Genomic DNA, 13782 nt, shown 5'->3' on the forward strand with positions numbered 1-13782 from the left:
AACACACACGGCAGGGGCAGAACGATAAAAGATAAGGCCATAGAAAGAGGCAGGAGCTAGAAGACGCAGGTCCTGTAGTCCATCTTAAGGATATTGGTCTGAAGTATAAGAGCCCTGGGAACCCACTAGAAGTTTTAAGCAGGGAGTAGCATAAATTGGACCCATATCCTAAATAGGCGAACACAGCTACAGCATAGAGAATGAGGCAAGAGGCAAGAATGGATACAAATTGACTATTGAGCAGCAAGCCTGGGAGAGATGGGGGTAGCCTAGATTTGTGGGAGTGGAGCTGGAAAGAGAGGGCAAATTTAGGAAGTACTTACGATGGTAAATACGACTGCACGTGAAGACTGAGGAAATAGGAAGTGTCTAGCCTAAGGATGCACAGTGGCTGCTGCTTCTAACTGTGGTCCAACAAAAGGAGAATTCACAAGAAAATCATCAGTTCAATTTTAGGGATGACGAGTTTGAGGCACTTGACGTGCCCATGTGGAAACGTCTACCTAGTTGGCTATCTGATAAACGGACGTGGAACACAAAACAATGTCTAGTTTGGAAATAAAAACAGAGCCAACGTGTGGGCATGGGTGAGGCTGCCTAGAGAAAAGCAGGCAGTGAAAGCAGAAGAGGGGCCCTGAGAAAACGCTTGAGGACCCTCTTGTGGGAAACTGAGCCACAGAAGGAACGGCCCTAGGAGGAGGAAAGCCAGGTAGACAACAGCAGGCAAGCTACGCAAAGAAAGTGCCGCAAGAAACAGGTTGAGAGGTTAACAAAGATCTGGAAAAAATTACAGGCATTTATAGAAACGGAAAGCAAAGCCATGTATACTCAGACACGCTAAGTGGAATGACTAACGAGGATGAGTCCACCGCTGGAAGTCTAGCTCTTTAATAAAACTGTCCTTACAAGCCACGGGAAGACACTTAACTTAAAAAAAAAACAATTAAGCTATCAGGTCAAATACTTTCTTTTTACAGATGAAGAAACGTTCCAGCGAGGCAGTGACTTGACCGTGGTCTCCAAGCTAAATAAGTTAACAGAGCCAGGAAGGGGAACCCAACTCTCTGCTCACTCTTCCAGACCCTTCTCTGCCGTCCCCACATTCTGTGATGCCTTTCCCTGCTTCGTGGCAGAGGTGGCTCCTGAAAACTCACTGTTATGGCTCATGCTTATTTCTCCAACACAAAAGCCTGAAAACGAACTCCACTATAATCTCCACCACACAAACCCAAAATTGGCTGAGCCAAGTGGAGGCATTCTTTTGTTTTCTGTGCTTACCTCCTTGATTGTGGTATTTCTTCCCCTCCATGAAAACCACCATCTTCCTCCCTTTCTGGGCATCTTATCCCTCATGATAGCTTCCACAGTGGCCTGTTTTAAACGGATGGTAACATAAATAATGGAACCAAAAAAAGATCAACTTAGCCCATTCAAACCAAAAGAAACGGACATGCAAATTAAAGTAAGACTTAAAAAAAAAAAAAAAGGAAAAATCAGAGAAAACACAACATACTATTTGTGGATTAAAAATTTTCAAGAAGCAAAACCTAATGGCGTCCAAAATCACGTTAAGGTAACTTAAGCATGAGGACTTGGGAAGATGTTAACGGAATAAACAAACAACAAATAAAATGCAACACAACAACAACAAAAGAAAGAAAGCATTGAAAACCGTTAGTGATTAGTAAGACCAGAAGTTCTCAAATTAAAGCGGCTTCCTGTTAAGATACTGTTACTCTCAATGTGATGATCGCAAAATAAAAAATGACATGATTAATGTGGGACTAGGGTAAGAGAGTCTTAAACGAAAGGTAAAACGTGCAGGATCTTGTTAGTACATTTCCAAATTCTGACAAAATGAACATTAATAGATGCATTTGATTTAAAATCTCAAGTATTAAAAAGAAAATTCATACTCTTGCCCTAAACAAATGAAAGTTTGACGGGAGAACATTAAATACTAATTAATAATTTTGTACGTATTTCCAAAGAACAAAGCATGTATCGTGAGGCCAATCCCAGTGCCAAGATGACCTTCCTTCCCGGGTTTACAGAACCACCAGGCAGGTGACACCTCAGCCAGGAGGAGAGGAAGATGTAAGTCTTTCAACCTAACAGCTTGCATGTAAGAAGATAAATAATTCACATATTTAGCCTGAAGTGTGCTTCCTTTTATCATCCGAAAATCCCTACCTGACACCAAAGAAAACCTGAATACTACAAAGCAAACCAGGCAGCCCCTCTTCAGGGCAAGGCAATCCATAAAGGTGGGAACGACCCTACTCCCTCTAAATTCATTTCCCTGTAACAAAACTTCAATTTAAAAAATATTAACACGGTTATTTTCAGACCAAGACAAACGGATTCTAAATTTCATTTACAAAACAAACAAAACTGGTTAAGAACATTCTCAGACACAAGAGTAATAATAAGCAGGCACATGCCTTATGAGATATTAAAATATACTTAAAAGCTCCAGTAATGAAAAGAATACAGTGCTGGTACATAAGCAAACATATTAGTGGAACAGAAAACAAAGACCAGAAATAAATCTAAATTCATAAAGAAATGTAATATATGATAAAGTTGTAACTGCCATCAGTGGGGGAATGAGTTATCTAGCTAATGGTACTGGGATAAGTAAGTAGCTATGCCAGACCCTGGGAGTTGCCTCCCTGGTACATCATCTCCCTTCTTTCTTGCCAACAGAGTCAAGACTGTTCAAGAATCAGGCTGTGGGATGTTCTGGGAAGGCAAGCTCAATTCCAGAAGACGAACCTCCATGGGTCTACACCGTTCAGAGTCATTCCACTGTTCTGCCGACAGTGGGTTTGGAGGTGATCACGTGACCAAGCTGTGGCTGATGACTGCGAGAAGTCTGCCTCTATCCTTCCTGTTTTGGATGTGGCTGCATGAAGAAATGATGTGCAGAGCAGTCATCTTGTGATCATAAAGGGAAAGCCCAGAAAATCAGAGCAGCTAACCCAAAGGCATCAAGCCTCAAACAACTGACCTAAGGTTCTTACCATGCAGGACAACAAATCCCCACTATTTAAGCCACTGTTAGTCACGCTGCTTCCTGCAACCAAAACATCCTAACTGATCCAGTAACCAGCTGTGGAATAATTTGGTTCCCGACACCTCACTCATTAGTCTCAAAATAAAATCTAGACAGATCAAAGATTTAAGAAAGCACGAGAAGAAAAGACAGGGGAAATCTTCACAAGTTTTGGAAACAGGGAAGCAGGGCCATTCTAAGTGTGATACAAAATCTGACAGCCACAAAACAAAAGAGTGACAAATTCCACGTATAAAAATAATTTCTATATTAGATAAATACCATAAACAGAGTCAAAAATTACTGACAACCTGGAAAAAAACATTTAGAAGACCTATCACAAAGACTAATTTCTTTAAGTTTAGGAGCCGTGTGTATTTCTTGTTCAGTGAACTATATCCTTTAACTACATTTCTATTGCACTGGCCTTTTTTCTTAGGATTTGTAAGAGCTGAGACGTGTAACCTAACCATTTGCGCTGGGCCATGGATACAATGAGGCACCTGGCAGGGACACAACAAGACTCACTCCGGAGAACATGCCCTCAGCCAGTGTACAAAGAATATCCACAGATAAAGTCCCACCAAAGATGAGGTCACAACCCCTGAATCCCAAAACACAACACACACACACACCCAGGAAGGAGCAAGCATAGCCTCAACCAAGTCAGACAAGACCTTCGAGAGCCTCAGACATCAGAACTACCTGACAGGATAACAGCCAAAGTGGTACAAAGCGCTTGCTACTTGTACGAAGGATACAAGGGTAAGACACGGCCTCAGCAGCAAGAAGGAGGTATAACCCAGTAGGAAAACACCACACTGAACACATGAGCAATTCCAGGCTGAATGGAGCACTGCGGGGAAGACGGGAGCAGCAGTTGCAGGGCTGCATCTGCCCTCTAAGCCTGCCTCTTCCCGCAGCCACTCACTGCTCTCCCGCGCAGCTAGGAGCCGCCCAGGCCCTGCACTCGCTCCTCCTGGCCACTCAGGCCCCGGGCGTGCTTCCTGCCTGAGCAACGCCCGATGCTGGCGCTGGCACCTGGCGTCTGCTGTGCGGTCTCCCTGTGCCCCACCCGCTGCCTGCTGCAGCCTTCACTCCTCTCCCCTCCTCATCCCTGGGCTCTGACATCCACCTGCTCTGCCCCGACCTGTGTCCTAGCACAGCAGGTGTTGAGGAAAGAACCGTGGAGGAGGCAGGACTTGCTCCACCACGGCCACAACTGGGAGGTTTTGCCTTGATAAGCAGGAGGGGGAAGGACGTTCAAGGTGCAAGAGGCGCAAGAGAGAGACTGGAAACTCCTGACATCGATACTTGTGAACTTCGAAAGAGCACAATGTAACTAACCCCTGGCTTTTAAAACAAGAGTTAAATTCCAACGGCCCAGGTTAATCTAGCCGCCATCTTCAGGGCCCCTTTTTCTTTCTCGTGTTAACGCTCACCTTTGGCAGAGGTTTCTGGAAGGCCTGCATCGCCAGGAGCAGAGGTGCCGCTGTTGTCCAGTTATAATATCTAACATGAAACAAGGAAAAGATGTTATATAAGACGAAGGCTCAGACTGCAAAATCTTTCTAATGTCATGAGAAGCAATCATGGAAAGCTCCGGAACTCCAGCTGGGTCCTTAAAGAGGCCAATACTGTGGCAAATACCCCCAGCCCTCCCCCGCACGCCCGGCCCGTGAAGTGGCCTCCTCCTCCGTCTAACCCCACAGTGGCCACACTGAGGGGCCGAGCAGCCATCATGGCAGCAGAGTCAGTCAGATGTGGTGAGAGACCCCAGCGACCAGATGGAGAGCAGCCCAAGCTCAACTGTGCATCGAGCCACCAACGTGTCTGTGGCACATCTTGCCGCGCTTCAAGGAAAAGGCAACTCGGGGCCCTAGTGAACAGGTAAGCACCCATGACTTCTCCTGGGGGAGAAAAGTTTGCCAACAGTCTACAGAAACACCTGCAGCCCTCGACCTCAGACAAGGGAGCTCTCAAGGGGTGGCTATGCAGTCTATTCTGTCACGCTCGTGTGCACTACAGGCCCTAGTCCCACAGGCCACGCACCGTGACTTTACACACTCCATTATAAATCTAGCACCAATGAAGAGAAAGAGCCACAAGATCGGAAGTTACATCGACCCACCAACTACAGAGCAACACAGTGTCTTGCCAACAGCGAACTGACAACAGCAACTCTTAAAAAGACTTTATTTGATTTATTTCTAAAACCGATTGTCTGGGTCTCTGTATTTGAAAAACTGAAGCTGAGATGGTACCACGCGACTGGGGGAACTCACTTATTCCCAATCTTCACCACGAGATTGGGGTCGTCAATGAGGGCAGGGTTGTCCGCAAACTGCTGATACGACACCGCCTGCTCCAAAAACGCATCTGTGAAAGCAATCGTACAGGGTGGGGGCAAATATAAGGAAATTTGGTTCAAAAACATAGGGCTGTTTTTCACTCACTCATTCACAAGCCTTCTCTGAGGGTTTATGTGTGCTGGCTGCGAGGACGACTCTATAAACACATTTGCAAAGGGGGCTTCAGTGTGTTTGAGGGGCAGCGTCCGTGCAGAAACAGCGGAGGCAGGGGCCGTCTGAGGAGGCGGTCACGGAGGAGCAGGTGTGTGAAAGCCCAGCACACACGCACATCTGCAGGAGCAGACGGACAGTGAGCAGGGATTGGAAACCAGGCCACCTCAGTCCCAGTCACATTCACTGGCGTGACCTTGGGCAAGGGATTAATCTCCCCAAGCCTCAGTTCCCTCACCTGTGACACGGGAATAATAACCATGCCCACCTCCTCAGTGGCTGTGAGGACAGATAAGGTCATGAATGGAAAAGCGCAGTGTCCTGCCTAAAGCAGGTGGGAGGGGTCAAAGAAGGACACCGAGGGGTATAAGGTCAAGGAATTCAGTTGATAATGGCCAACTGCATAGACTAGGGGTCTCCAGCCACCTCCCCATGCACCTGTCATGAGACACTGGGCGGAAATCATTGTTACAAATGTGACGGGTGCTATGAATTAATTCATTGCCTAAGCCAACCCCAGGGGCGCCCTTCACATCCAGCCAGGAAGGCTCCCTGCACTTGCTCAGACAAACTCAGACGGGCGTCCCTCCTCCAGGTCCCCACTGCATTCCTGCACACTTCCAACACGCATAATACTGACATTCCCACCAGGCTGCAGGCTCCGGAGGACACATCTGCAGGACAGGCACAGGCCAAGGAGACACACACCGTGCTCAGCAAACACGTCCGATGACAAGTGACCCTGACGGCCTTTTTGTTACCTGAAGCCATGTGTGACCAACCGAACCCTGAGGTCAGCCAACTGCAAGCCAGCAACATTTGGGTCATGAGCAACAATGAGTCACTGGTGCTATCATTAACCAGCCAAGTGAAAAGCACTAATTATAGAAGCCCAGCTTCTGGACATTCTGACCAGCTGCCACAAGAGGGTGCTCTTGGCTTGAAGACCAGCTCCAACACCCAGCACAATACCTTTGGTTATCTCCCTGTTGTCGCTGAGGCCCCCGCAGAGGGAGATGGCAATGGACGGCAGGTCCCTCAGGCCATCCGAGGTGCTCTCCACGCCACTGTCAACGCCAGAACTGCCCACGGACTGCGGGGACTGGTTTGCTGACCGGGCTCCATTGTCATTGGCATGTTTTGTGAGCCCAGAAGGATCTCCGCTGGAAGGAGGAAGAGTGAAAAATGTTGAGGATTCTCCTTGTCTTGGGTGTTACACAGTCACCAAAAGACTCTAGCAATCTGCTACCCCTCAGACAGCTACTGATGTCATCTCAGGACAGAGCGCTCATCAAAGCACCATGACAAAGACAGACAAGTTAAGTGACTGACCTTAGGAGAGAAAACAGCTATTTTTAGTCTGTTACATCCCCTTGTATCCCCTCCCAACCCATGTGAAATGAAGTGAAGAGAAAGCACGCTGTCCTACAAGGCCACAGCTCCCCGTTATGACCCGCTAAGGAGCTGGCCAGCACCGCCAATCACAGGACTGAAGATGGGGCCCCAAGGGCCACGGAGACTCTCTCCTGGGAACGGGGATCTCTCTGCCACTGATTTGAGTCGAGGGCCACTGACCACTGCGACACAAACTCAGTGTCATCACGGGAGACGGCCTCGTGCCCGCATTCCTGTTCAGAAGGTGGAGAGCCAGCCACATGGACACACGGCCAAGCACCCACGTCCACAGAGAAAGTCCGCTGTTTTAAACTGGCTGCTTTTCAGTGAAATGCGAGCCTCCTGCTGCCTTTTCTTACTAGCTTCCTAACTAAATATAAGGAAAACAATGGACTCACAGATTAACACTCAGATTACAGAAAATGACAGGAAGAATAAAAAGAAGTTTTACTTTTTGGGAAAATACAGAGCAGCCACTTCAGGATCCATATCTGTGAGGTCATCCAAGTAGACGCCGTCAGCACCCAGGTGTCGGCTTCGCTTGTCTGAAAGAGCAAATGGGCCCAGTCAGAACACTGTTCTTCCAGAAACAACAGCATGGACTTCTGGGAGTCTCTAGAAGGAGCATTTAAGCACAATATGCAAATTTGCTCAGAAGTACCCAAACCGGCCCAAGCAGCACAGGAGTGAGAAGTCCGCAGTGCAGCGGTCCTATAGAGGCCCCCAGCCCAGGTCCGCGTGTGGCTCCATCACTCGCCCACCTTGCGGCCTTGGCCAGGTCAGGTAACTCTGCTGAGCCTCAGTTCCCCATCTGGGAAGTGCCTGAAGTGCCCTGGGCACTCGATATCTCGAAGCGATTACCACTACTACTATTATTATTAAAGGATAAAGCTTTCATTAAGCACTTCCCCATCAGCACTCCCAAGCACCCTCATGGTGCACATCGGCCACCACACACCATGATGGCAGACTTCCTATTTCCTTCTTCCAGAGAATGCTGTCACTGGTTCACAGAAACCTAGAACACTGCAAACACGGTGTGGCTAACAGATTAGGCTTGACATCAGTGCTCCCAGGGTTTATGGGGCATCTTCTAGTGCCAACCACTAGTCTAGGTACCGAGGAAACCAAGGTAAATCAGACCAAAGAGAGTGCTGATCTCACAGAGCACATGCTCTAGAAAGGGAGCCAGGCAACAAACCAACAACGACCGTTAGAAATAGTGACGAACAGGGTACGGAAATCAAAACAGAGAAATGCACTAGAGAGAAACTAGGGGCAAGGGGACATTAGCTCAATCGCAACTTCTCCCAGATGCCAGGGTGTCCGGAAGGACTCAGTCCCTCTGGATCCCAGCATCCTGATCGTAAAGAGGGGGCTCCTACACGGTCCCCAAGGCCCCCTTTAGGTCTGACCTCCTATGACTAAATGCTGATAACCCATATACTCCTCAAACAGCAGAGACTGAACGCGATGGAGGATACAGCTCTGTTTCCACCGTGATGAGCTCTGGCCTTCGGAAGGAAGGCACCGCAGTCTGCAGGGCGCCACCTCCATACACAAGGAGCTGGCCGCACCAGCCTTCGCACCTTTTTTCCGAGAAGGAGACTCTGTCTTGCTGGCCGTCGCTGTCGGGGCTGGGCTGGCAGAGAGCGGCTTGGGCTCTTCAGCCGTCGGTAAGGGCGGGGCTGCTGCTCCCAGGGCCTCGACGTCCTCCTCATTCACAAACTGCATCTCTGTCTGAGACTTGCTCTGCTCCTCCAGCGGCTGCGGAGGATGCCCCCTGGGCAGTGTGGGCGACTGGTCACTGAAGGCATCTGAAGACTCGCTATGAATGGCCTCAAAGTGCATTTTATCACAGACTTTTCTACTGCACAACGGGCTGCAGTCTTTCAACTTGTGTGGAGACGACTAATCAAAGGGACAGAGACAGAGAGAGGGAGAGAGAGTCAGGTCAAACGGAAAAACTGAGTTAACCAAGAACAACAATTAGTCAACTGTTGATCTGCAGCACTGTCCACACGCTGCACAGGGAGACCCTTAAGCCTCAGGCATCACCTGGTGATTCCCACACCCGCCAAAAGGTCTGAAAACCAACAACATTAGTTCCAAACAAATGAATTTTCATACAAAAACATCAACTGCCAAAGAGAAGCAAGATCAGTAACGGCCAACAGGTGGAAGTAACAGAAATGTCCACCAGCAGAATGGAGGTCCGTGCGCACAGTGGGTACCCACAGTAACGTGAATAAGCAAATTCCGATCACACGCACATCACGAATGCTGCAGAACTAATCTCTGCCGTTCAAGCAAGGACCGCATCTGTCCTTGTCGGGCCGGTCTGAGCAGCAACTGCGAAGGGGGGGCGCTTCCAAGTGGCTGATTAAGTCCTGCTTCTCGGTCTGGGTGCAGATCGCACAGACATGTTCATAGTGTGAAAATTTATTGATCTGTGCACTTAGGATCTCAGCATTTCTGTATGCGTGTTATAGTTCAATAAAGTTTACCCCCAAATTGTGAGCAAAGAGGGAAAGCTGCGGTGGTCAGTTCACTCAAGTGAGAAATCAGCATTTCTGATTCTACCTCTCCAAGGAGGTTCCAGTTACGGAAAAAAATTTATCCAAACAAAACCCGAAATGCAATTTATGGGTTAGAAATGAGGGGAGGGATTCATTTCTGTATCCGATCTCACAGCTCCCAGCACAAATGAAAACAACGCGACAGCAGATCTGTGGCTGCCAAGTGTTTCGCCAGAAGAAGTGATGGGTTTGCACTTTGATGCCGTTTCTCCAACGGCATCAAATGACACGAATCTGTGAAGACGGCTGGCGGGGTCAGCACTACGGCTTATGGGCAGAGAAATCAGCATTTTCTGGGAAAGCTAAATATAACCTGGAAGGAGAAGGAATCCACAACTTTAGCCTCAACAGACCTACTCTCCAAGGAGTTGCCCACCTTGATTCTTAATAGGGATGCTGTCAATCTTCACTCACTCATTCATTCATATGACAAGCATTTACTGGGGATACAAGAGGCCACAGCATCTTCTAAGGACATTACAATATTAAAAAAAAAAAAAAAAAACCAGCTTGCAATATAATAGTCAAGATTCTTGTAATACATTGGAATATGAAATACAATTTCTTGAAGGAAAAGATTGTGTCCATTTCATGTTTTCAGAAACTATCTTCAGCGTATGGCAGAATTGAGGAAAAGAACTTACCTTGGCAGCTTGTGGCAATTCTCCCCAAAGCCAGAGCATTTCTAGGTTATTCTTCTGCATCGCCCTATCTGTGGACTTACTGACCAATTCTGAATCACTTTTAGGTGTCGAAGGTCGGGAACCTGAAGGACTTCAGAAAAGACAAATCCGTGATTAAAGTGGGAAGAGAAAATTTATTAAAAAATGTTTTTGGCCCAGAATTTTAGGGTTCAAATAGCCCAGAAAACGCACCCAAGCCACCGTTCCCTTACGAATGCAGCTTCCTGACATATCCCATCTGTGGCCACCAGGGGTCCACAGATCACAGGTCCAAATACCAGGCAAGTAAAGATGAGAAGTAGCATTTAAAAAGGAAAATCGAAAAAAAGAGAGATGAAAAGAGAAAGGAAAAAAAGTTTGTTCTTACCCCAAAACCCAGCCACCTTTCCCCACCTCACCCTGAGCTCACCTCTCCTGCATTCTCACTTTCCAAATCAAGACTCAACTCTCAGACAGCTGCAAGAGCGTCCTGGTCACCTCTGACGCACTCATTACAGTCTGCATTTAAAATATTGATAAATCTGCACTGGCTCTGAAAACAAGGAAGCTGCATCACGTGCCAACTTTACTACACATGCCAGATGCCACAAATAACATGGCAGGAGACCCAAGGCGAGATTCTGTAAAACACCGTATCTTCCAGGAATACCTCCAAGACGCCCCATCTGCTGAGGCTCTCCTGTAACAACGCATCACCGTGCTTAATCCTCAGGCCAGCTTTTAAGTGGCTGTAACTTGCGTTCCCACCTCTACACTTTCCATATTTTGACTCGAGATCTGAACAAGGTATTCCTTCCGTCCAGCCAGAGTAACCGGCCAAGAGTATCAAACATGGCTACAAAACTCTCACAGTATTCAAAACAATAAACACATGAGAAAAAATACCCATTTAATTACTTCTGGCCTTATTCTCCTGCATCATTCCCTGGAGAGTAAGATGGCAGTTTTAAACAAAGCAGGAAATAAAGCTTCCAGAATTTTCCTTTTGCATCTTCTTCCACAGACCTCGCACAGTCTCTGAAGTCACATCTCATCAGCGCACTTGGTCTCATTTAGCTGTTGAGTCAGATTTCAACCCCAACTGAATACAAGCTTCCTGCCAGGATGAGAGCTCGTGGATGATACTTAACTTGTATCAAACAAACAGGGACCCTTAACGGCTGAAGTGGTCCTCGATCTCTTTAGTCAAGTCCTTGGGACCTCCTTCACGTCACACTGACATGTACACAGGCTGGTTCCTTCTCCCTTGGCGCCCACTGTCCACCAAACCACCTCACTGGCACGCTGCTACAGAGCAGCCCTGTTTCAACTGTTTCACCAGTCCGTGGAGAGGAGGATCCTGAGATAGCATACCGCCAGAGGGTATACAGTGGAACACCTCTCCCGACACACACACACACATTTCTGCCCTTTAGGAAGTACAGGCGTGCACCACATAATGACATTTCAGTCAACGACAGACCATATATATGACAGCGGTCCCATAAGATTAGTACCACACAGCCTAGGTGTGAGGGGACTATATCATCTCAGTTTGCGTAGGTACACTCTCTGATGTTTGCACAACGATCCACTTCTCAGAACGCATCCCCGTCATGAAGCAACATGTGACTGTAGTCCCACGAGAAGGAATACTGGGCACTCCGCATATCTGAGTGGCAGAGTGTCCATCCCCTTGCAACCTCTCCTGCTTCCTCTAGTTCCATGATTATGCTTTTCTCCAAAGGGTCACTGCATTTCTGGCCCTGAAGCGTCCACAATATGTTCACTATCAGTGAAACGTGCAAAGGGAATGTGGAGGCCTCCGGTGTTCCTGCAACCGTGACCTGAACCCAATCTCCCTCCAGGGCCATCACGGAAAAGTCCACAGCAACTGGCTTCCTCCCGCAACAGCGCTGCCCGCAAACCTCAAACCATTTGTTTAAAAAGCTCCCGCTGTTATATTTTACCGCATAAAAATACAATTTATATTTTCTTATAAATTCTTTGGAACAATAAATTATCTTACCCGCTGCACTGAATTAAGTAAAGCCCTTTAGATTACGCTTGCTCTGGAGGAGGGGGTCAGCAAACGTTTTCCGTAAAAGGCCAGATAGTATTTCAGGCTTTGAGGGTTATGCGATCTCTGTCACAACTACTCACTTCTGCCTTTGTAGCTCAAAAGCAGCCACAGACAGTAAGTAAACAAACTGCCTGTGCTCCCAGAAAACTTTACCAAGACAGATGGGGGGCCAGGTTTGGCCCACAGGCTGTGGTTTGCTTGAGCCCTGCTCTAGAAGAATGCGTATGTTGAACACAGCTCTCTGGCAACACCTCCCAACACCAGGATCCCTGATATTCTGACCCTCTGACAAAAGCTGTGAGCCTAAGGTTTCCACAGAGGCATTCAGGTTTGTAAACTCCTGTTCATAAAGAACCAAGCCCCGTGTGAAACCACAGATGGAAGCTCCCCCCTCACACTCAATATGCCACCACAGCAAACACTGGCCCCTCAGGCCACACCTGCCCTCTCAACAGGACTCTACACCAAGACATGCACACGTGCTGCGACTCCTGAGGGAATTCAGATGACAGAGATGAATTAGGGAAAAGACTCTCGATGCTGAGTGTGACTGATGAGAAAGATGATTCCAAATTTCCCATTATTAGATATTAGACTTTTAAGATCAAGGGTTGTTCAAAAAAGTAAGTTTACAAGGTCACTGACTGATTTTCATAAATAATGCACTGATTAGCCATCTAAGAGTTTTCAGTATTTTTGCCAGTCCCAATTAGGCAATTAGTTATAATTGCTCACACTTAGTTTGCTTCATTTAAAATGGCCTTTCCTCTGCACATGTGACCTCTGAACGAAGCACTTCCAAAGATTCAGTTCTCTCATCAAAAGAAAGACAGTTCCCATGTAGAAATTAATCAAGGCTTCATTTGCTGGAGTTCATAGAGTTCACACGTCTGTAAAGTAGGCAGGTCAAAGTGCGGAAACATTGAGGGAACCAAGGCAGAGATCTGGACCACCCATCAAATGAAAGATAAACCTACGATCCTAAGCCTTAACACCCATCCTACGCGATTCTCCAAAATTCTTTTCCAGAAATGCCTGGAAATATCTGATTCCGTTACTCAGAAAGTCTCGTGAGCTATTGAAAGAGTTGGAATAGCTTCGTTACACTAAAGTGGCACGCTAAAAACAATCTCGTAAACTCATTTGTTGAACAACCCTCGACACAAAGCAAAAGATCACATCCCCCAACTTTATTCCATTATTCTGTTTTTCAAAGCACTCCACAGAACTAGGAAGAATTATATGCTTACCCCTTATTTCCAGAGAGTCAAATTTAGCACTTTAAAAAATTATAATAATCTACGAATGCTTAAAAATGAAAGGAAAATAATGATTTATACGTGTTTTCCTCACAAGTAATTTGGTTAGTAAAATAGATTTATAAGAGTTAGATTAAAATTTTCACTTCATATTTTCAACACGTATTTTCTACATAAGTAATTCGGTTAATGGTAAAACAGATTTCTCAGAGTTAGATCAAAGT

At 46.8% G+C, this 13782-nt stretch overlaps 1 protein-coding gene across 8 annotated transcripts in view; it reads right to left on the reverse strand.

The window, feature by feature from the left end:
* LPIN1 (lipin 1) overlaps nt 1–13782 on the reverse strand; it is a 123383-nt gene that overhangs the window by 31306 nt on the left and 78295 nt on the right. For all 8 annotated transcript variants that reach the window (XM_044771965.2, XM_070512584.1, XM_070512580.1 and 5 more), the window contains 7 exons: nt 10199–10328; nt 8565–8886; nt 7427–7520; nt 6553–6743; nt 5344–5437; nt 4501–4570; nt 1279–1371 (listed from right to left, as the gene is read on the reverse strand). In XM_044771965.2, coding sequence (XP_044627900.2) covers nt 1279–1371; nt 4501–4570; nt 5344–5437; nt 6553–6743; nt 7427–7520; nt 8565–8886; nt 10199–10328 — 994 coding nt within the window. The remainder of the gene's footprint in view (nt 1–1278; nt 1372–4500; nt 4571–5343; nt 5438–6552; nt 6744–7426; nt 7521–8564; nt 8887–10198; nt 10329–13782) is intronic.

This window comes from Equus asinus, chromosome 6, assembly GCF_041296235.1.
Source record: "Equus asinus isolate D_3611 breed Donkey chromosome 6, EquAss-T2T_v2, whole genome shotgun sequence".
NCBI lineage: Eukaryota > Metazoa > Chordata > Mammalia > Perissodactyla > Equidae > Equus > Equus asinus.